The sequence below is a fragment of the Apus apus genome, chromosome 3, assembly GCF_020740795.1.
Source record: "Apus apus isolate bApuApu2 chromosome 3, bApuApu2.pri.cur, whole genome shotgun sequence".
Taxonomy (NCBI): Eukaryota; Metazoa; Chordata; class Aves; order Apodiformes; family Apodidae; genus Apus; species Apus apus.
In genome coordinates this window covers 48,525,131-48,548,032 of record NC_067284.1, presented here as the reverse complement: position 1 = coordinate 48,548,032, position 22,902 = coordinate 48,525,131, and the positions used below count along the sequence as shown (strand labels likewise).

The 22,902-nt window shown below is 38.4% G+C and overlaps 1 protein-coding gene across 6 annotated transcripts in view; it reads right to left on the bottom strand.

Annotated features, from left to right (window-relative positions):
• Window positions 1-22,902, bottom strand: part of PLCB1 (phospholipase C beta 1) — a 406,490-nt gene that overhangs the window by 154,800 nt on the left and 228,788 nt on the right. For all 6 annotated transcript variants that reach the window (XM_051615377.1, XM_051615376.1, XM_051615378.1 and 3 more), the window contains exons 4-5: window positions 8,421-8,561; window positions 40-119 (exon numbers count right to left, since the gene is read on the bottom strand). In XM_051615377.1, coding sequence (XP_051471337.1) covers window positions 40-119; window positions 8,421-8,561 — 221 coding nt within the window. The remainder of the gene's footprint in view (window positions 1-39; window positions 120-8,420; window positions 8,562-22,902) is intronic.

The following is a 22,902-nucleotide window of genomic DNA, read 5'->3' as shown; positions in this document are numbered from 1 at the left end:
AGAGCAACACCCACAGCATTAAATAGTTTGGGCACTTACGCTTTTTCCAGAAATGCGTCCCTTGACATGTTCTGTGCCAACAAATTTGTTGCCAAACTGAACACTTCATCTGACCATTCCTATAGTGAGAAAATTGGATTAGATGAGGCTTCGTTTAGATGTTTACTTACACAATGCAAAACATTTTTGAAAATTATATCGTTAGTAAAAAGTGCCTGATTAAAATCTAAACTTGATTTTTCCAGCTACAGCTTCCTTCCTCATCTGTGAGATCTGATCTTCCTATGCTGTAAAGAAAGAACAGTGTTAATTTTTTTTTTTTTAAAGGATATCTTGTTGCCATGTATTCGGAAAAAACAATCATATGGAAAAATGTCTGATGCAAAACACATTCAACTTTATGGGAGATGCAAAATAAATACCCCAGAAAATACATTTTCTTGTGTGTTGGGACGCTGTTCTGGTTGACACACTAAGAATTAAAAAAGGAGCCCCTTAATACCATTATCTTAAAATGAAGCCTTAAAGCCCTCTGAAAACAAACAGACCCGACAGGGTGGGCTACAGACCACACCATAATAAGTCTCATGCTTCTATGTCCCCTCCTGTAAGAGTTTCTGTGAAAGCCTCTGCATCCTTCTCTCCACAGATGATGAATTCAAAACACAAATATCACATCTTTGGCGAATACCGAATTAAGAACTGTAAGTATGTGCCCTACCTAACATCTTATATGCCAGCATAAGAAATACACTTGAAAAACACAAACCAGAAGAAACATACAGGAATAAATTTAAATTATTCTGATATACAGGGAAGAAGATGGAACTCCAAGCAGAAAAGCTCCTCTTCCCCAAACTGTACATCCTTAGACTGTGGTCTTATCCCTCCCTCAGTTTTTTTTCCATCTTGCAAACCTGACATAGGGAAGAAATGTCCTCCAGCTGCTCGTGGGACACCTTCCGTCCCTGCCTGCAGGCACTGCTCTTCCTATGGCTCTCCCTCACTTTTCCTATTTTTATTTTCCTGACTTCTTTCTCATTTCTACTCATGTTGCTGAAATCTTTCCCTTAGGTTCCCATCCTTTCCCACATGCCCAGCAAGGCTGATCCACGATTATCATCCTAAATTCAGACTACCTCTGCTCATCCTGTCACTCTCTTCCCTTGCAGGTCTCTCCTGAAGCTCTTCATCAACAACATAAGCATATTTTTCCTTCCTAACTTGGTGCTTATTTACAGTTTTTAATTGCAACCCTTTTTAGTCACAACTGCGGTTTTGGAGTAGATTTGTTTCACCTCTTTAAAAGGAACGGACAAAAATAAACAATGCCTTTGCAAACAGTGTAGTTATTGTTTTGGTTTTGTTTTGTGTTGTTTTGTTTTTCAGTTGATGGCATTTTCTGAGTTTTCTTTAAAACTGAAGTTGAGTTTCCTTTCAAACTGAAGTTGTTTCCTTTCATATCAGTCCAGATCCAAAATTCCCATCACTACACACCCTCCCAGATGCACACTCATTGCAGATATTCCCTCTCACTGGTTCTTATTTTTCTTGAGGAAAAACAGAAAAAAAGACAGTGTATTCATTCTGACAAAAATTGATAATGATGACAAGTGTCATTGACTTCCAATGAAACAAATGTTGCTACATCACTTTGGAGCTTACAAGACCATTTTACCTAAAAAGGCTCAAGTTCCCCATGACAAGGTGATCGATTTGTGAAGTTCAGATGTTAACTTTTTTTTTATTATTATTATTTTATTTTTTTTTAATGTGCCAAGATTTTGTTCCCTGAAGTTACCATCAGATCTTGTTCCTGAAACAGGTCTCACATAGTCAGTCCCCACAAGGAAGAAATAAGGCTACCTCTGTGCCTACTGTTAGATGGACCTTTCACATCCTTCAGCTACCAGATCTTTAAGGTTCACCCCACTTACAACCTCGCCCCTAGGCAGCTGAGACAACACACCTCCCGTTACTGGTATTTCTGGCTGAAAAGCCTTCCTTCCTCAGACACAGACTTTTTGTTCTGGAGGCAAACCACAGCTGCAGAGATAGTCCTCCCCTACACCTCTTGTGACTCCTTCCTTTTTAAAAAATGTATTTGTACTTATTTTTCCTTCTTAGGTCTAATTTGAAATAAACAGGGGTGTGAGAAAGAACAAGAGAAGAATTTGGGTTAGTTAGCGACACCACTGCTTTGCTCTGACTCTTGGAACAGAAAGCCTATTAAGTGCAGCATTTTTTTTTCTTCTTGGCAACTAATTTTTCCAGGCTCAAAATAGACTCATCTTGCAAACACTGCTTTGTTTAGGCACTAATAATAGCTGTTAAAACTTCTCCCTGTGATGCTAACGGCTGCAGAGATTAATCACGACATAAAATATTATTTAGAAATTGGAAATACTGTTTTAATATGTCTTGATAGACTTGGTTTTGATCTCACTGGTTCTGCTGGACTTAAACATGTAAGCATTTTGTAGAAAACAGAAGTAGGGAACTTCAGGAGTATCCCACACCCCACCTCTTCCTTCTCTTTGCCAACCGCTTGTTCACAGGGCTGTAAGGGGAGCTCAGTTATTATGTGCCTGTCACAGGCATTATTTATATAAACAGTCTTGTGGTGTTCCTTTGCTAGCTTTTCCTGGCTCTTTAAAGTCATCACATTGCTCTTGCCAAATATTCTAAGGAATACCTGCTGGATGAGCCATTTCTAACAATGCAGGTTCCAAGTCAACAAGTCACAAGTAATACTTGCTCATTACCTATCCCATTTTAGGCTCTTGATTTCAGTCACCACACAGCCACAGCCAAAAAAACAAGATCAGAAAACATGCCAAGGATCACATCAGCTTTTCAGTCTCTGGTTCCCCTCAGCAGGAGGGGAAACAACAGCCTTGAGCACAGACCCAGAGAAATAAAGGAGATGCTTTGGCCTGACTTTGATGGGCTGGCATCAAGCTGTGAGCCTAGATGCACCGTGCTGCTTTAGTGACCCAAATGGCTTTGTTTCCTTGTGTTGCTGCATGGTAGTGAGCAAAGCCCATCCTCTAACTCCATGCATGATGCACTCCACAGCCGTCCTTCCCAGCAGCAGTGATGCCAGAAGGCAGCGCTCGGGGAGAGTGCTCTGCAGGGGAGAAAGACACTTTGTGTAGAAAGAAAACAGCCCACTGCAGAAAGGTTACAACAGCCTCTCAAGCACTGCAGTAGCTGTGGACTCCTGTACAGGTGCAATACAAAAGGAAAATATAAATCTGGGTATTTTTGAAATAGCTCTATACTAGTGCCAACAAACTGTTTGCAGACTAAAATCTGATCCTTTTTGGTAGCTGAAGACCCCAGCCTTCTGATTTTCAACTCCAAGCAAGTCACATCCATCATGCTAAGAGCTCACTGAACATTAACTCCTCTTTGATACACTCATATTTGTATAACTCCTGTGAGCTTCACTAACAAAGATTTAGCTGTTCTGTGCTTTGGCAGGTAAGTTCAAGCAGCAGTTCATTTGGAAACCCGTTGTTCAGTCAAGTTATTTCTCTCTATTACATGCATCGGGATACATAACATAAGACATTTATCTCAACAGAAGAGATGAGACATTTTCATTAAAAAAGACAGCACACATTGTTAAAAATACTTGCTTCAAATCAGAACTGACTGTGTGTGAAGGCAATGTTTCTTGCACATTTGTTTTTGGTGGGAGGTTAACAAAGCGAGCTGCTGCAATTCTAAACTTTCAGCATCCTTAAGAATTTTATTTCAACAAAATATATCAAATGGACATGAATTTATATGGTTTTGTTTGCCATTTTATTATACTGATCAAGCTCTTAAATAGGCCTAAGGACCTGGAAAAATAAAGATGTGTGCTGGAAAGCATAGTATAGTACAACTTGTGAATTGTCTTTGACTATATCATTACTTACAGAGGAATTAATCAGCTCTTAGTGATGGATCTGATCCAAAGCTCATCAAACTGAGGAGAAACAGAATTCCTTGGGCTCCAGGTAGGGGTCTGTATTGCCAGGGTGGACGAGTGTGGTGAGAATGAAGTTGACACAAGAAGCACAAAAGTGATCGAGAGGAAAGAGATGGGAAAGATTCACATCACTTTTCAAGTTACTGGATTTGGAAAGAGAATGAAATATTGGAGAGGAGACACAAAGTTTCACAGGTTGTGATTCTTCATGTTGGAAACAGAAAAAAAGAGCGTCCTCTCAGAACAGGGTTTGAGAATATACTACTTTATCTTGTTTTCTGCATTGCTACGTTTGTGGATGCTCACAAATCCTACTCCAAGACAGACACACCCACCTGCAAATGAGCAAGCTCTGTATCAGCACTGCTTCTCTTCATCAGCAGGATGTGTCTAGCAATCTGACTTTTTGATCATTACCTAAAGAATTTAGGGATCAGTTAAGCAATCTGAACATCCATAAATTGATGGAGCTGGATGGAATACACCCGTGGGTGCTGAGGGAGCTGGCGGAGGTCATTCCTAGGCCACTCTTCATCATCTTTGGTAAGTCATGGGTAACAGGAGAGGTGCCTGAGGACTGGAGGATAGCAAATGTCACTCCAGTCTACAAGAAGGGCAAGAAGGAGGACCCGGGTAACTATAGACTGGTCAGCCTCACCTCCATCCCTGGAAAGGTGATGGAACAACTTGTCCTTGGCACTATCTCTAGGCATATCAAGGATGAGGGACTCATTAAGGGCAGTCAATATGATTTTACCAAGGGAAAGTCATGTTTGACCAACCTTATAGCCTTCTATGTGGAAGTAACTAGGTGGATAGATGATGGTAGGGTGGTAGATGTGGTTTATCTTCATTTCAGTAAAGCATTTGACACTGTCACCCACAGAATCCTTGTAGATAAACTGAGGAAGTGTGGTCTTGATGGTCAGGTAGTGAGGTGGATCATGAACTGGTTGAAAGGAAGATGTTAAGAGAGTTGTGGTCAATGGAACAAAATCTAGTTGGAGGCCTGTGACTAGTGGAGGCCCTCAGGGGTCAGTACTGGGACCAGTACTATTCAATATTTTCATCAATGACCTGGATGAGGGTACAGAATGTATCCTCAGCAAGTTTGCTGATGACACTAAACTGGGAGGAGTGGCTGACACACCAGAAGGCTGTGCTGCCATTCAGCGAGACCTAGACAGGCTGGAGAGCTGGGTGGGGAGAAACTTGATGAAATTCAACAAGGGCGAGTGTAGAGTCTTGCATCTGGGGAAGAACAATCCCATGTAGCAGTACAGGTTGGGGGCTGACCTGCTGGAGAGCAGTGTAGGAGAAAGGGACCTGGGGGTCCTGGTGGACAGGAGGATGACCATGAGCCAGCAATGTGCCCTTGTGGCTAAGAAGGCCAATGGCATCCTGGGGTGTATTAAAAAGGGTGTGGTTAGTCGGTCAAGAGAGGTTCTCCTCCCCCTCTATTCTGCCTTGGTAAGGTTGCATCTGGAGTATTGTGACCAGTTCTGGGCCTCTCAGTTCAAGAAGGACAGGCAACTGCTTGAAAGAGTTCAGCACAGAGCCACAAAAATGATCAAGGGAGTGGAACATCTCCCTTATGAGGAAAGGCTGAGGGATCTGAGTCTCTTTAGCTTGGAAAAGAGGAGACTGAGGGGTGACCTCATCAATGTTTGCAAATATATTAAGGGCGAGTGTCTGCAGGACGGAACCAGACCTTTTCAGTGATGTCCAGTGATAGGACAAGGGGCAATGGGTGCAAACTAGAGCACAGGAGGTTCCACGTAAACATCACAAAAAAATTCTTTACTATGAGAGTGAGAGAGCACTGGAACAGGCTGCCCAGAGAGGCTGTGGAGTCTCCTTCACTGGATACATTCAAAACCTGTCTGGACGTGTTCCTGTGTGATGTGCTCTAGGTGACCTTTCTCTGGCAGGGGGGTTGGACTAGATGATCTTTCAGGGTCCCTTCCAACCCCTAGGATTCTGTGATTCTGTGAATTTCAAACTGCACTCTTTGAACAAGCCAGCTGCTCAGTGCCCTTCAGCTCATCACTAATGTACTTTAAACATTAGTTACCTTCTCCAGAAGGAAACAGCGCATCATGACTACACATTCATATTTAGTTCACTTAAAGCAAGCAGAATAGCCCAAGGATCATATTTTCGTATTTTTTTCCCCAAGTTCATCAGTGGCTGTGATGAAAAGTGTTTGTAGCAGAATAGGAAGCCTTCTGCAAAGGAAGAAAACCCTGTAATTGACTAATTTTAACTGCCTCACTAAGACCATTAGTGCTTACTTTGCCTTTCTCCTCCAAGGGAGGACTGATTGATACTTGTCACACAGCTTGAAAAATAAGATATCACAAATGAAAAAAATATTCATGCACTAAAAAGGGAAAGGCAGGGGAGTTTTTCATTCGCATTTGGTTTCCCTGGAACATTCATGAGAGGAAGGGTCAACATTTGCATGTGTGATGTTGAAAACTTCTTGTATTTACATGTCTTCTCAGAGCTCCCTGAAGAGGTGATTTGTGCTTGTTTATAACAACTTCTCTGAGTCACTACATGGGTCCTGGAGATAAGGACCAGACTCCATGGTCTGGCTCATATAAAGCTGGGAAATATGTTAAAAAAGGAAGAAATTTTAGATGCTTTCAACAGCAATCCAACTCTTCTCACTGAAACAATCAGGATATTTAGCAGGATTTCAAAGCAAGCACAGCTAATCTGCAATGCTTTGAAAATCATGTGCCCAGGCCACAATGCCTGACTGATGGAATGTGAATTTATTTGGTCTACTGCATTGACAAATAACAAGGAAGACTTTGATTCTAAGTTGCTCAGATCGTAGGAGTTATTCAGGATTTAGAGCAGCTAAGCTTCACTAAAACATGTTTTTACCTACTGTATTTTAAGGTTCCTTTATCAAACAGAAAATGGCCCTAAAAAACTCATTTCAGCACTGTTTTAGCAAATAGATTACAGTTCATTGATTGCAGGCTAGACAAGAAAGTGAGAAAAAAGAACATATGCTTCTGATTTAAATGATTTTCCTTCTTCCTTGGTAAGAGCTAACAATTTTTGCTAGTAAAGCCTTAGCATACCTTTTCAATTTCCATCTTATGCTTTTTTTTTCCTCCTGAAGAGTTGTTTCAATCACTTTCACTTTTGCAGATTTAGGATTTCTTAAGCACCCCTGTAAAGTAACAGCTGTGTGTTTTCAAGTCTGAGGACAGCACTTCCCCCTCTGCAGTCAGTTGACCAGCACAAAGTAATTTTGTTTCTATTCTTTCATATCAAAGAAACAATGGAAATTGTTTATTTGCTGATCAACTAATGAAGATCAGCAGAGATAGAAACCTGAGGAGCAAAACTGTATCATCCCAGGTCAAGGCTTTTATCCTGTGACCTTTTTTAACCTAGTTGGACCATCCTTGTTGCCTGTGAGGTGACAAAATAACTCCTCACTGTTGATAAGCAACAGCAGTCTATAGAGAAATTACTGTTTTAGCACAATCTAGTGGACTCGAAGATGGAAATCATATAAAAGTGTGTTCTGTGTGTGGTTATCTGGAGGCTGTCATCAGTCTATCCACAGGAATGGAAGTGGAAAGATGAGCAGCTTTTGAACATTAATTTGGAATAGATAAAGCAATAAGCTCTCACTCCATTAAACACAACTGAGTCATATAAATATTGGAAGAAGGAAAAAAAAATAAGCATGCACTAAATTCAATCATAACTTGCTTGTCACACACAAGTTTCTTACGTGGTATGTTTGGCAGAAATGAAGGGATTGTATACCTGCATGGAAAAAATACTTTGCTAAGGTAATGACGCTGATGTCACAATTCTTATCAAGGGCTGTCAGCAGACAAAATGCAACGCTTAAAATTAACCTTTGAACACGAGCAAAATGGTCACATGTGCAAGTTAAATTAAGTTTTTGATTGCTGACATACTTGACCACTCGAGGCAGAGCTGTAGATTCCCACTACTCTGATATAGGTCAGCCTTAAAAAGTCAGGTGTTTCCAAGCCTTCTTCTCAAGGATGATCCACAATTCACACATGCTCAGAACAAGCATATAAGGGTATTAAACACTAAAATATATTTATACGAGTTTGGAGAGTCACACTATATATCTTATAGCTAAGTAAAAATTTGCATGTACCATTACTTTCATTATTTTATTGGACTTTACAAGCAATGTTCTGAACATGAGCACAGGTATTATGGGGAAAAAAAAAAGGAATTAACTCCTAGAACAAAAAAAAAAAAAATATTGCACATTTTTTTATTTGGTATGGAGCAGCACAGTTCTACAGCAGAACTGACATTCATTTTATAGCAATCTGCACTTTTATGTCTTTTATCCATATCTCAAAACAATATCTTAAAAACACTGTAATTTTATATGACACAGCTAAATGTATATTACCTTTGCTATATCCTCCTGAAATGCCACCAAGTTCAAGTATGATATATTGACCAGGTCTGGACCATAGACAACAGTTATCATTCGGTTTTCCAGTCGACCTCCAATGTTCCCGGCATCCAACAGTTCCCGCAGTTTTGGATCCTGCAGGTAAATACATTCGAAAGAGTTAAAAAACTTTTGCAAATACTGAAAGTAAAAGAAGTGACTATTTTTGCAAATCCTTTAATTTTGAAAACTTGTGGTTTTCTGAACATGTCAAACATGATGGCACTAGGTTCTGATCCAGTTAATTATTCATTAAATTATTTAAAGTTATTAACCCAGAATAAAATCACCACTGTGAATCCTTCAAAGCCTTTGAGCTCTGTATTGATACAGTACAGACTTGAAGCTCTCCAGCTGATGGCTGCACATTCCTGTTCTCGGCTCTTTTTCCTCAGAAATTAAGCACACATAAATGGTTTTGCTTGACAAAATAACACAATCTATCCAAAGGCTACTGGCCTCAGCAGAGAGATTCTCTATGATTTTAATGGATTTTAGATAAAACTCAAAATGAGAACTTAGTTTTGCCTAAGGTATTAAAAAGACTGTATGGAATTAACTGTCTTAAAAATCATTACATGAATAATAAATAATTCCTCTTCCTTCATGTTCAAAAGGTTATGTATTATTTAAATTATAAGCTATATTCAATTTATATTTAGATTTTAGTCTTTTTTTTTCCAGGTTTATATCCAATATAGAAATTACTACATCATATTTCTGTGAAGGAAAGACATATTAGAAGATTTTTATGAGCTAATAATAGCCTCAACGTCAGCTTCATTTGTATCATAAAAAAAAAAAAAAAAGGCTGCAGCATTTCCAAGAAATGCACTCAGTGTTTTTTAAACTAGGAAACCTGTTTGGTCTTTGGCCTCAAGATGAAGTTTATAAGGGTAAAGACAGATGCAGAGAAGCCTTGCATGACTGAATTAAATCCTTTGAATAGGAACAGTACAAATTGAAAGCTCACATTTCCTAAAAGGCAAGATTTTCAGTCTGGTACAAACACTAAAAAATGACCTGCAAATTCTATCACTATGGGATGACAGATTCTCTGCAGAGATCAAATTATTTCAAAACTGAAACAACTATACACTGCAGTTCATATTTCATTCTCAGATGAACCATCTTCCCCCGGTGTCTGCATCTGTTTAGTATTTATGGCACTACTATTTAATAATTTTTGAATTAAGAATCTAAATCTCTACCAACCAATACACATTAAATATAGTATAACAGGATGACAAGCAGAAAAAAGCTGTTTTCCATGGATCTTGGAGGAAATCTTGTATCAACAAGATCACAGTCTAAAGGGCATCTTCGGATTGGTATCATTTCAGCTTGCAGGCAACGGAGTTATGAATATGTTCACCAAATACTTCACAAGGTTTAGGAGAGCATTTTGAAGTATGGCATAGCAACTGGGAAGAAAGTACAAGGCTGTCTATCATAAAATGCCAAGCCTCATTACATACTGGGTATGATGGCAAGCGTTGCAGCAAAATAGACAGAATAATCCTATTTGAGAGCTCTGCAAAGAAGGAATATGATTGTGCTCTGAGACAAAGACAATTTCATGGGTAAACAAGTTAATGACAGGCTTTCATGTAAGAGAAAACCAGAAGAGGGATATAAAAATAGTAGTTGTATTCCAGAGATGAGGATCTGAAGATGAAAAACAAATAAATTGTATAATTTACATCTAGGACTAAAGCTAGAGAAATGCCCAGAAGATGTGGTTAGTGATGGTGTATTAGTAGGTGGGTTGCCTTCTCTTTTGTTTGGAGGCTCAATGTTAAAAAGCTTTGTTCCATTTCTCTGAGATGATAACTCATCTGCTTTTTAGTCTCTACTGTTTCAAACCCAACATCAGACTGATAAATGCCTTCACTGAAGGGCCTGTCTGGGAAGAGTGTAATTCCTTCTGAACTCAAACTGAACAGGATTGTCTAGCTGGTTTTACTCTCTTTCACCGATTTGTCATTCCCTTCTTCCTTTCCCTGGCTGAACCTCTTGCTCACTCTTGGTGATGAACTGCAATCATAATAACAAAAGAAGAAAAAAGATAACCTTTTTCCTTCACATTTTCAGCCAACTATAGATTGTCTCTGTGATGGATCATGCTGTACGTAGTTTTCGATCTGCATTAGCCATGCATCACAGAATAGAATATTTCAAATGGGATGTTTTTCCAAAGCAAATTTACCAAAACAGAAGTTATCTGAAACTGGCTTAGTAAGGTTTTCAGAAGTGCAGAGTAAGTGGTGAGTCACACAGTATGAGAATGAAATTTGTCTTCCACATCACAGGACTTTTCTCCAAGCTTTAAAGGCAAGAAAAGAGACAGATCATTGTCTTTTGTTGCTGGGTTTGGATGAGTAAAGTGTTAAATTTTTCTATTCTGTTTAAGACTTGTCTAATAAAATTTGAAGCACACAGTTCTGTACAGCAGTGCATTATCTGGCTGCCATCCAGCACTGGTCAATAAAGGGCACACCCTGCATATCCTGGGCTATCTCAGTCTAACCTGCAATATGCTCCACAGACTTAAAATAGATATTTTTATTATAAGTTCAGTGAAAGAGAATGATCCTGATACTAGCAGGATTCATGCCCTTTTTAACCCCTGACATAGGTGTATTGGCTTTTTGGGGTTAACAGATGCATTTCGCCTTGTCAGTGACAACTTGCCATTAGCTAGGTCATATTATTTGGTCCTTAAATTTGAAGTTCTCAGACTTAGACCCCAAAACACACTGTCAGCTCTTCACATTCCCCATGGACAGCTCTGCTCCCTTATTACCCCACTTAGCTGCAAACTCCACTAATAAGATAGGCAAAATATCCTTTATCAAAATCTCGGAGACTATTAAAGAACCAAAAGAGATTGCCACTGCTGAACGCTGGGCTGGCTGTTAAACAGAAAATAGATACTCTCTGTTAACTCTCTTCCCTTCCCAGAAGGCCTTGGATTACAGTCAAGAAGAAATCACTTTCTAAAATGTCCGCAGGTTTTCCTGTGGAGATGATAGGAAAGCACATGGAAAAAACCACAACAACAACAACAACAAGCAGTAGATCCAAATTTAGCTTCTTTTATGTAAATTGGATTATTTTGATTTTGATAATTCCATTTTGAGGAATGAGACTGAAAGTCTGCTGCTATTTGGAGCTGCATTTGCTATACTGGCTCAAGAGTGGACAGGTTGTTTTTTGGTGTAGGCTCTTTGCAAAACTAGGGCCTTATCATGAATATATTGAGCGCTTTCAGAGACATCAAGAAGAAGTACACCTATTGAATATTGATTAGAGTAATTTTTGAACACCTGAGCTATTGAAATTCTTTCATGTTAGGTAACATGCTCAATGAACAGCAGGCTATTGACAGTGCCCACCTAACTTTTCAAAGTTCTCTGCGTAGCACAATGATTTATTAAGTCTGCTTTAATGTTTTCTGGCAAAACAGCATCATTTTGCCTCTATTACTCAAAAAAGTCTAGGTGTCAGCTTGCTTCTTCCCTTCACTAAAGTCCAGCAGAAGCTTCAGCTCAAGGACTGATGCTGCCTGAAGACTTGACCTGAAACCAGGTCAGGAAAGCAAGTGTTTCTGAGGGGACAACTCTGTGCTTCAAGAGCTGACAGATCCCCAGAAGGAGCTGCAAATTGTGAGCAGGCAAATACAGAAGAGACAAGAATGGTATTGGCAGCCCAAACAGGTTTAGAATCCATTAAAAATAAGATTAACAATGTCAAACTGAGGCAAGCGTTGTCCAGAGAATTATTTGCTCATTTGGCAAAAAGCCCTCCCTCTTTGGTTCAGCTGTCTTGACAAAACTATCAAGAGAAAATACACCTTAAATCAATCTGAAAAAGTAAATAGAAAAAATTAGCCAGAAACCTGGAAGAAGAAAAAGAAAATAAAAATGTATGGAATTCCTACAACATTCATGAATAAAGGCTGAATAACGATGTTTTGTTAGAAACCAATCTCCTGCAGAGAGATGGATAAAAGCTGATTTCAATCAGACTTCCAAAACTTCCTCCTGTTTTATTTTCCTTTTGTTGGAAATAATAAAAATAATGTAAACCTGAAGAGGCAATTCAGCCACAATAATGACAGTCTCTGCAAAGACTGCTTTCAGCTGTGATTGGTGTTATTAAAATTTAGCTCTTAACACTTATATTCCAATTAACATGTGCTCTGCACACGACATTAAATGCTGCACATCTTTTAATAGTATCCCCAGCTCTTTAAATTTTTTCTGAACACATGCAACACACCATCTGCCTGCAAAAGTTTTCTGGCTTTTTTTTTTAATACATTGCTATAAGTACATAGAAAAAGGCTGCCATGCAGCCCAGTACAACTGAACCACCTTTTGTTCCTAGTGCTTCTCAGCACCGTGTCTAAGAGCAGCTGATCCCAAAACCTATATTAAACAATAAAATAATCTGTTTGATGCTAAAGATTATCCTCAGGCTTTAATTGTTACAGACAATGTGATGAGGGATTCTCAGAAGAGTCAGCCAGAACTTCTGGGTTGCTAGAACACTTGTGCAATTACAGTACTACAGGAAACGTTTTGGTGTTTGAAGACATTAATTTACAATGCAAACAATCTAAAGGAGTCATGATAGACTAAACTACGCTTACAGACCATGTGCAATGTGACTTACATTATCTATACAACATTCACTGCCTCGCATGCAAACTGTCAGACACTTCCTGTCCCCAAACACCTAGCAACTGAAATAATTTCCTCATCCATCTCATACAGTAAAACATTATCTTTAAGGTGTCAATTAACTACTTCACTCCTAGTGAAGCTATAGCTGTGAAAGGCACCTCCACGAAATAGATGTCCAAAAAAAACCCTAACCCAATGCAAAATAATCTCCCATCGAGCCCTATAAACAAACTCAGCTTATCAGGTATTTTCAAGACTTCTGTTAATCTGAGTTGCAATTTCCAAAAGCCTTTTGTTTCTGGTACTAAAAATATATCATACTCTTTACTTTGAAACTGTATTTAATAAAGCAAAAGTTTCTTTAAAGTAGAGTTGAGCAGAACAGTACATTTTGTTGAAAACTTTTGAACTGTATTACTTAGCAGTACAGGTACCACAGAATTCCCTAGGCTTTGTATCACAATCCCAAATTGTTATATTTTCTGCATAATTTTAAGACTGGAGAGGTTCATCAAAAGGGAAACAGAAATTCGCCTTAGTCCTTTGCTCATTAGAATAAGATTTCCAAGCATTCAAAACTGCATTTCAATTTTTCTAGCTCTTTATGTATCCCAGAAGAGGAGAGATTTGGGCAAAAGAAGCATAATTAGATAGCTGCATATGCAAAGAGTTTTCCAGGAAACACTTAAGTTTGTACTTAAAGAAAGACCCTTGCTAAAATAGGACCTTACATTGTGACTCTGTCAAAGGCAAAACTCCCACAGATTTTCTTCAAATAGAACAAAGTCTTATCTTCAGGAATGCCTTACCACAGAGTGTTTATCAACAAAAACATATATATAGACATATATATATAGCATGTATACATGTATTTGATCTAGATTTCAAAATATCTTATTTTAACCCTTTAAGCAACAGCTGAGTAGCTGTACTAGGGCAGTATGAATAAGAAACACGAAGTGTCCTTTAAAATCAGACCACTTACCCCTGTGGCTAGGGAAGGACTTCAGGCGACTTTCCAAGCCCTGACCACGCTGCAGTGACGCAACTGAACTCTGCAGTGCAAACTGCCCAGTGCTGAAGCCCATATAAGGGTAAGAATTACTTTCTAATACCCTGTTGAAATTATTTTGTACCATCTGTGATAGCTAAAGCACACAGTTCTGGTCTGCAAGGGTTTTTGGGTCCACAATGATACTTGAGAGTCCCTTCTTTGTCTCTACAAGTTACGTGTCTCATCTTGTCCAGTCACTTCACCTGCATCTACGGCGAAGCAAGAAGGGAAGCACCTTCCTAGGAAGGTCATTGCGGCCTGTGTCCCAGAGGAATAAATTACCCACCTACCAGCCTGTTCTCTGCCTACTGAGGACACAAGGGGCAGATGCAGGCCATTTACAGGTGTCTAACTTCTGGAGGTGAGACAAGTGTCACACTCCAAATCTCTATTTGCAAAGGGACCATCACTCTGCTTTGCCTCCTAAGCAGCTGTGAACAGCTGCAGTGCATCGGTGTGACCCTCAGAAACAAAATGCTCTTGCAAACGGGAACAGATTTACTGTTAACAATCCCGACATATATTTCAAAGCTGGTTCAAATACCCTTCCTGTTATACATCACCTAGCAACAACACAGGACTAGGAACTTCTCAGCAAGGGGATCGACAGACTCAGCCTTCAAAGAAACACATATTTCTTCTCTGTCTCCTTCCTTTGTTGAGACCAAAGTCAAAACTATCAATAGTTTATCTTTCTGCAATACCTTTCACTGATTAAAGAGAATGTCCCATACATGGGAATCACACCTACAGAACTCAATGACAGGATTTTGTCTGTCTTCCCTAATGACAGTCATGTGAAATGAATATACTCTAATTACTACATCAAAGATACTCAAAACAGTGTTCTCCAAACTCTCTTTTCTATTATTACACAGATTCAGAGGAAGTTTGATATTTAAATATCTTCATTTAGATCATCAAGCCATTCTCACCAAATCCATTACCATTAAACCACAAATATACATTTAGTCCAATAAAGAGAAAAACTGCAGTATGGTTTTGAATAGAAATATGTCTTCAAATATTTTGCTATAGCGCATTAAAGCAATACATTACTAAAATATTTACAAATGCTTATTCTTTGCTTTTTTTTTCCATGTTTCTAGAGTTTCGGAGTGGATTCCAAATTTTGCATGATATCACCATAGCGACCTATGTACAAAAATAGAGCCAATATCTTATTTAAACACTCAAATCTTCAAGATACCATTTTTGTGCAAGCTAAGTCAGTGTGTACAAAACCCAGAGGATGTTTCTTAAAAAATTACTCTCAATAATCTAAACTGGTCTTAATCTGACCATTTGCTCAACTAAGATGGTGGAATTTCTAGAGTCTAACACAGTATTAGGTAAAAGAAGTCAGAAATGTTTTAGACAAAGAGGTAGTCCCTGAATAAGGAGATCCAAGACACCCACTGCCTTCTAGGAGAGATCTTCTTGGTACCGGCACCAATAATGAATGCCTTGGATGCAACTAAAATCAAAGGGCTATTCTTCCCATACACATTATCAGGGATGAAAGGATGCCATAAATCATACATCAATCATGCATCAGTCAATTCCAATTAACTTTCTCTGTGAAACACTACTTCCAGAACAATTGCTTTTCCCAAAATACTATAATCCCATTCCATACCTGAAGTATGGACATCAATACATCAAGATTACCAGGAAAAGGTTATGAAAAATAACAAGGCTACTTGTTTTCCTACAATGTAAAACTTTTGAGGAAGAGAGAATTGTGTGCTTGCATAAAACATACTCTTCTTTGGTAGATAAAAAAGAGGTGAGCAAATCTATACCTGTACAAATTATTTTTAACTTCTGAAAGAAGCAGATTGTGTCAACAACTACTTCCAAATACAATTCTGAGTTCTAAAAACAAAGGATGAATTCAAAGATTTCACACTGACTTTCTACAACAACCACAGAGCAAACCACTGGATATTTAAAAACATAAAATGTTATTAATCAATATTTTCGTAATACTTGTGGACACTCCAAAAATCCCACGTTGCCTGTATGTCAGCAACTGGGTCCTGGGGACAAAATACATCCTTAGCAAGATGCCACCAAGCTGGAGGGAGCAGCTGATGTGCTGGTGAGCAAGTTTGATAGGTCCCCTTCCAACCTACAATTTTCTATGACACTGTAATTTCTCTACTCTATGCGGCCACCTCTGTTACACGAATTTAATGGAGACAACACTGTGAACTTATGGATAGATACTTAGCACCAGCTTTGCTGAAGATGCTATTTCCCCCTGTAGTACAAAATCAGACTGACTTCTAGGGGAAGGCAGAGACATGCCCAAATTACATAAACATCAATGCCATATTCAGTGAAAACAGAATTATTTAGAAAATTAATTGTATATGCTAAGGAAAAGCCCAGGAACAGAACTAGGGTTACCTCATTCCTGACCTTTCCCACACTTCAAGTGATCCAATTTCAGCTTCCATGTATATCTCATGCTCTCATAACAGAGCAATGTTTAGTTCGCCTTCTCTATGTCCATATTTTTCAACATTTTTTTAGCTTCACGGTATTTAATTTTTAAGCTGGTTGCAAGACTGTGTGTTCTAGCAAAACCCAAGTGACAGTATAAGCTAAGTAAAATCAGATCAAATGTAGCATTTTTCAGTCCTTTTGGACATGGCTGTAATTAACACAGAAGTGCTTGATATCTCACAGTGTACATCTTGATCTAAATGACAACTAAAAAAGGTGAAATACTTAGAAGCTACAACAACACACAACATTCCTCTAGATTTTTTCTAATTCTCTAACATTTTTCTCAAGTTTTATTACCTGCAGATGGTTCATTATTTTAAAAATTATCTTCAAAGCACACACATTTCCTTTCAGTGCTTTTCCTTTCTCAAAATACTTTTAAGATTCTCCTCAATATAATTTTAAAGGAAGAGTTGAATAGATACTAGAGAAACGAAACTTCTCTCATTTTCAGGTAATTTTTTGAACTAATTGTCTTTGGTCTGTATGAAACTATTTGAACTATAAAAAGTCTCAGAATGAATTTATTTCTACAGCAGGTCACACAGCATGTAAGGGCAGGAATAGCTTGAACAGCAGCTTTTCACTTATCTGTAAATGTTGTCTGCCTTGTTCTTCCCATTCTGAATTGCTGCGTGGAGTTATTTTAACATGGTTACTTCAGAGGCTGAGCTAAAATTAACTATTAATTTATATATTGTTCGTAAAAATCTAAGATGCTTGAATTGAGCTAAATAAGATGCACTGATGGATGCCCTCTCTGCTTTTTTGAGTGCTCCGTAAGTACCAGCACTTGCATTTTAATGCATTATCTTAGCTGATGGAAGTATGTCCATCCAGACGGTCTGTAATGCGGAATGCACCAACTACTCACCCCACATAAAAATAACAGATGAAATGCAGAAAGCCAGAACCGAAAACACCTGAATAACATGCTGTTTATTATTGTAACATAGCAGTCACACTCCTCAGGAGAAAAAAAGAAAAAAAACAAAGATACCCTGCTTGGCCATGCTAGCATCATTTTGTTGTATCTTACTTGTTTGTGTGACATTTTTTTCAATCAGAAAGTCATATGAGATGATTACTGGGAAAGGCTTCAATTTACCTGATTTTAATTACTGCAAAGACCCACTATTCCCATTACCTTTAAGTATTTAATTCTAGGAAACTCATTTGCACCATACTGAAGAAAAAGAAACCATTTCAATGATGATGCAGCTACAGTCATTATTTTTTCCTTCTTTGACTGTAGCAGACACTCAGCTCCTGCAAATCTGAGTGTGAGCTTACAACATTGACTACTGACTGCCAATGACAAGTTCTCACTCACTATCTCACAAAACCTTCACTACATCTTATTACATATCAGTAGCAATAATTCAGAAGTAGAAATAGATTTAAACTCTTGACATGTGAGAATTGGTGCAAAATTAGCCAGCACAGATGAACTTATTTCCTGCAGATCTCAAAAGAGTTGTCCCAACCGAGCTCAACAGGAATTGGAGCCAGGGTGCCACAACGGCAAGGGAGCACTCATCAGCTGAACAGTGCCTTGTCTATGAAAACATGATCACAACCATAAAATCAGCCAAAAAAGCCACGTAGCAAAATCATACTCTGAATGGCAAAGGTAAGAGGCAGGAAGTAATGTATTATCAAAACAAATTATTTAAGACTGCCTTTTAAAAGTTGACTGGCTTTAATTTACTCCAGAAAGGATTATCTTCTGTAAGTACATTTAAACTTGTTAAATAAATACCTAACAGAAAAAGACTAGAAATAGATTCCTGTTTTAGAAGTCAACGTGACTACTGAAAATGAAGTAAAAGCTAGAAGGAGTATGAGTAAAAACTACAAATATGGGGTTTTTTTTGGCTGAAGAGAGAGAGAAAGCAATGAATAACTACAGACACTGGATTCAGGTGGTTTTATGACAGGCTAATTTTACGACCTGTGAAAGTACAGAAAATGTGTTCAGTCGTTACTAGGAAAAGAACATCCAAACACTAATGTCTTTGGCAAGCAGCTGCAGAGAGAAGGAGTTCTTCAAGGGATGCCATAGATATTATTTTAAGCAGTTGGTTTTGTATTCTATGGTTTTGAGGGATAATCAGTGGATATAAAAAGGTTGGCTGAATCAATCTGAGATCAGATTCAAAGAACAATGTAACACAACAACTTGGAGAACAGTCCTGATGGAAATCCTGAGTACTCACACAATGTGAGAATACAAGATACAGATATTGGAAAAATCAGTGCAAGAAGCAAGTGATGGAAATGGTGCCAAAAGAAAAAAATACTTTGTGGTGCAGAGATCACACACAAAAAAAATCCAGATGCAGACACTTAGGTGCAACAAGCAACTTCATGCATCTGAATTATTCACCTGTGTTCTAGAACTAAAATTTGCTCATAAATATATGTCTCCACCTACACGTTTGCAGCTATGGAGTATTAAGACAACTACAATTAGAAGTAGTGTCAGCAATAATTCCCAACTTGGTCCTTCAAGCATCTCCATTTCCATTAGCTTTTCTTATGGTTCACAGGGAAACAAACAGGGGCAACAATTCCCCTTTAGAAAATAGAAAATACTCAGTGTAGATCTCTTGTGTTAAAAAATAACTGCACCCTTGATATCCACTGATTGTTCTTTACTGGAGCAGAAAAAATTGAGGAGTATTTTGGGAAAGTGCAAGAGCCAAAGGACATTTCCTGCTTCACAACCTTGTATGATTTTGAAAACTTTGAAAACCCTTGTCTACTTAGATCAATACCTGCTGATGCTCTTAAATTAAGAGCTAAATGGAATTCTGCATTAACTCACATCCTCAACAGCTCTCCTCACGTCTGATGCTAACCTAGATTTGCAGGAGCTGAGAAAAGGTACAAATTGTAACAGGAAGTTTAACAGTCATTGTTTTTAAACGTGCCTTGTACAAACCATGCAGCTTGCAAGAAATTCAATTTCTTATGTTTAGAAGGTGGATCAACACTTTTCTTCCTAATATCACTTGCTAAGTGCCAGAGAGACTTCTAGTTATCCAAGAATTTAATGAACTACATACAACAATTTAAGGCTGTTTCATTTATATGAGGCTTTCCAACTTACAGGATGAAGCAGCCTTCAAGACAGTGGAAAATAAAACACATTTTGGTGCGTATAAACTACTGAAGCAGTTTTTTAATTCTAAAAATCACATTTTAGCTGCAGAAAGTCAAGTCAATAGGTTTGATGTGCAGACTGCAGGCCAGAACAGTGCACGGGAGGCTGGGAAGTCTTGCAAAAACTTCAGGCCACACCTTATGCTCCTCTCTTTGCCACGTTCCCCAAGGATCTCCAGTGGAGTATTTGACTGAGCAAAACTATGCATCCCAGGGTTTGACCAACATTTTTCTGAAAGGTTATGAAGTTCAATGTTTTTTCAAAAAAGAGAATTAAGAATATTTTGTGCATATAAGATTATGGCACTGAGGGTACACTTTATCCAGTTGGATGCTTTCCAACACATCTTTGGAAAAACAAATAGTTACAATGCATGCAATTTGGAAAGGAATATTCTGCAAATATGATCATAACCTACATGTCACTTCTCCCAAACAACATCTTATACCACTACAGGTTTTAAAGTAGTTTGCATAAAAACGTATCTTAAGTAGACACTAACTTCAAGACAGAATTTAATAGCTTCTCTAAAACATTGCTGCTGTTGGAGCTGGATTTTTAGCTATTTTAAAAGAGTGCTTATGCAGTTATTTATTTATTTTCCTTAAGCCTTATCAGACAAACCAAATTGTGTAAAGCATTTGCCCATGGAAGACATTAGTAAAGACACCGGTCCTTTTGACGTGACAAACCAGTGAGGTGTAGTATCAGACCATACCTGCTGATGACATGATTGCTAGTCTGCAGACCATTTACCATGTTATTTAAATATCCTAAACCACGTAAGATGTGGCCTTTGCTCTGAGAGACCTCTGTGTTTCTGAAACAGGTCTCTCTCCAGCTCAGGCGGGGAACTGCTGCATTTACAGTGCAAAGCCCATTGCAACAATGATCGACTGCCAGCAAGGGGCAGGAGACAGGAAGATGGGTGAAAGTGATGCAATTGTAGGAAGATGGACGAAGCCAGGGTTTGGGCTAAAGCTGGAAAGATTTAAGGGGTTTGGATCAGACCGTCAAGGAATGAGATGCACGATTAAATTCCAGATGCTGCAACTTGCTAAAATTCGTTATCCAAACACACACAACCCCTTTCTCTGTGCAACAGGATTGAGCAAAGACAGCTCGACCTTGACCTCCAACAGTAGTTGTAATTTGGCTCTAGAACACAGTTCTCATGTTTTACAGCACACACTATCGTAATGTGTTCATACTTTACATTTCTTTAGTTATTTTTTTTTTCCTTCTCCGCACCCCCCCCCCCCAGTCCTTTAACAGGAAACAGGGAAACAAACACAAAACCTGGACAATCTCTTGTGATAGTGGAGGACAAAAATACTGAATTTCAGTGTCTTAACTTCCTCCCTCTGTAAATTGAATTTTCTCTTCTGCTGTTCTTAGAGTCTACTGAATTTCATTTTTCTTATACTCCCATCAACAGCTCTTGCCCCATTGAAAGTGTTAAAACAGCAGAAGTGTGCTTCAAATAATGTTTAGAAAAAGAAATAAATGTATGCTTCATACTTACACATCTAAATAGACTCTGAAGTGATGAAGCATATAACCTCCCTGCATTAATAGTAACAGAGTTAAGACTTTCCCTTTCTTGCATGATTATGTCGTCGAGGATGGTACTTAGAAAAGCCAGAAAAATCTGGCCCCATATTGGCTTACACTATAATTTGCAGTAGAAAATGGTCCAATGCCCTTTATATATTTATACCTCCTGGGATTTGAAAGCATTGAGATAAGAAGCATTTAAATTTGTCAGCATGGTAATGCCTCTCACTGCCCACATCCAAGGCCCCTCATCTTCCAAGGAGTTGTGGAGGGGACGGTGCAGTTTAGCCAACCCCCACCAAACAACTAAAGGCATGTGTTATGTCACGTGTGTGTTATATATATATATGTATATATATGTATGTGTATATGTTTGTATATTCATTTATTGCCTCCTCCAGTACAGCCTTTTCTCCGAGTGTTGTCACTGTTTTGCCCTCTCTGGTAGTGGAGGAATTACTATATAATTTTTCTTCCTAGCATTCAATGTATAATGTCTTCAAAGATGACATGGAGGTGCCAGCTGTGTGCCTCTGCTATGAGGCAGAAGAAACACATCTTAGGCCTGCTAAACATTTAAGTACCCTTTGAAGATTTATGAAGGTGACAATTTCCATTCTGTGGAGATGTAAGAGACTGCTGAATGAGGTGTGTGCAGAAAACTATGGAGCAAATGCTCTGCTGGTGTGAAATAATGATGTCTGTTTGCCTCAGGTCAGGGCTTCACATCACTTCAATATTGAATTGCACACTTGGACTGCTCTGGTCTGGCGTTATTATTGTACAGAAATAGATCCTAAGAGCTAACACAGTGCACTGCAGTTGTATTCTTAGCAATGCACATGCAAAATACAATATTACCCTGTTGTTTCACAGCATATCAGAAAAAGTTTGGTGTCTTGTAATTTTTTTTTAATGACTACAAAAAGTCTATGGGGGCTTTTTGTAATTTTCTGTTACATTTAACTTTTCGAGAGAGAAAAGAGAAATTATAGAAAACAGTACTTTGAAAAACTCATCTAAATTTGTGCAATTGGATCTCTACAGACTAACAGTGACTCCCAACCTCTAACAACAGCCAGATGAGTGATTTACCCTACAAAAAAACCAAAATCCCTACAGAGAAAAAGCTTGTGTATAATGGATCGATATTATAAATAGAAAGATCAATAGTACCTGGAGTCCGGCTTAAATTAATGACTCCCCAAAATAGCAGTAACACAAGGCCATGCGGCACATGCTGGCACCTGCCTGAGATTATAGACCATGAGCAATACAGGGTAAAAGTAATCTAGGGACTCTTTTTTCCCCTTTTCAATATATTTCATACCATTTAGATACTGAAAAAGGTTAGGATTTGTTTTATTTGTTTGGTTGGCGTTTTTGAAAAAAAGACCTAAATTAATCTCTTTGGCAATCTGGAATCTATCGACAATATGTATATTTACA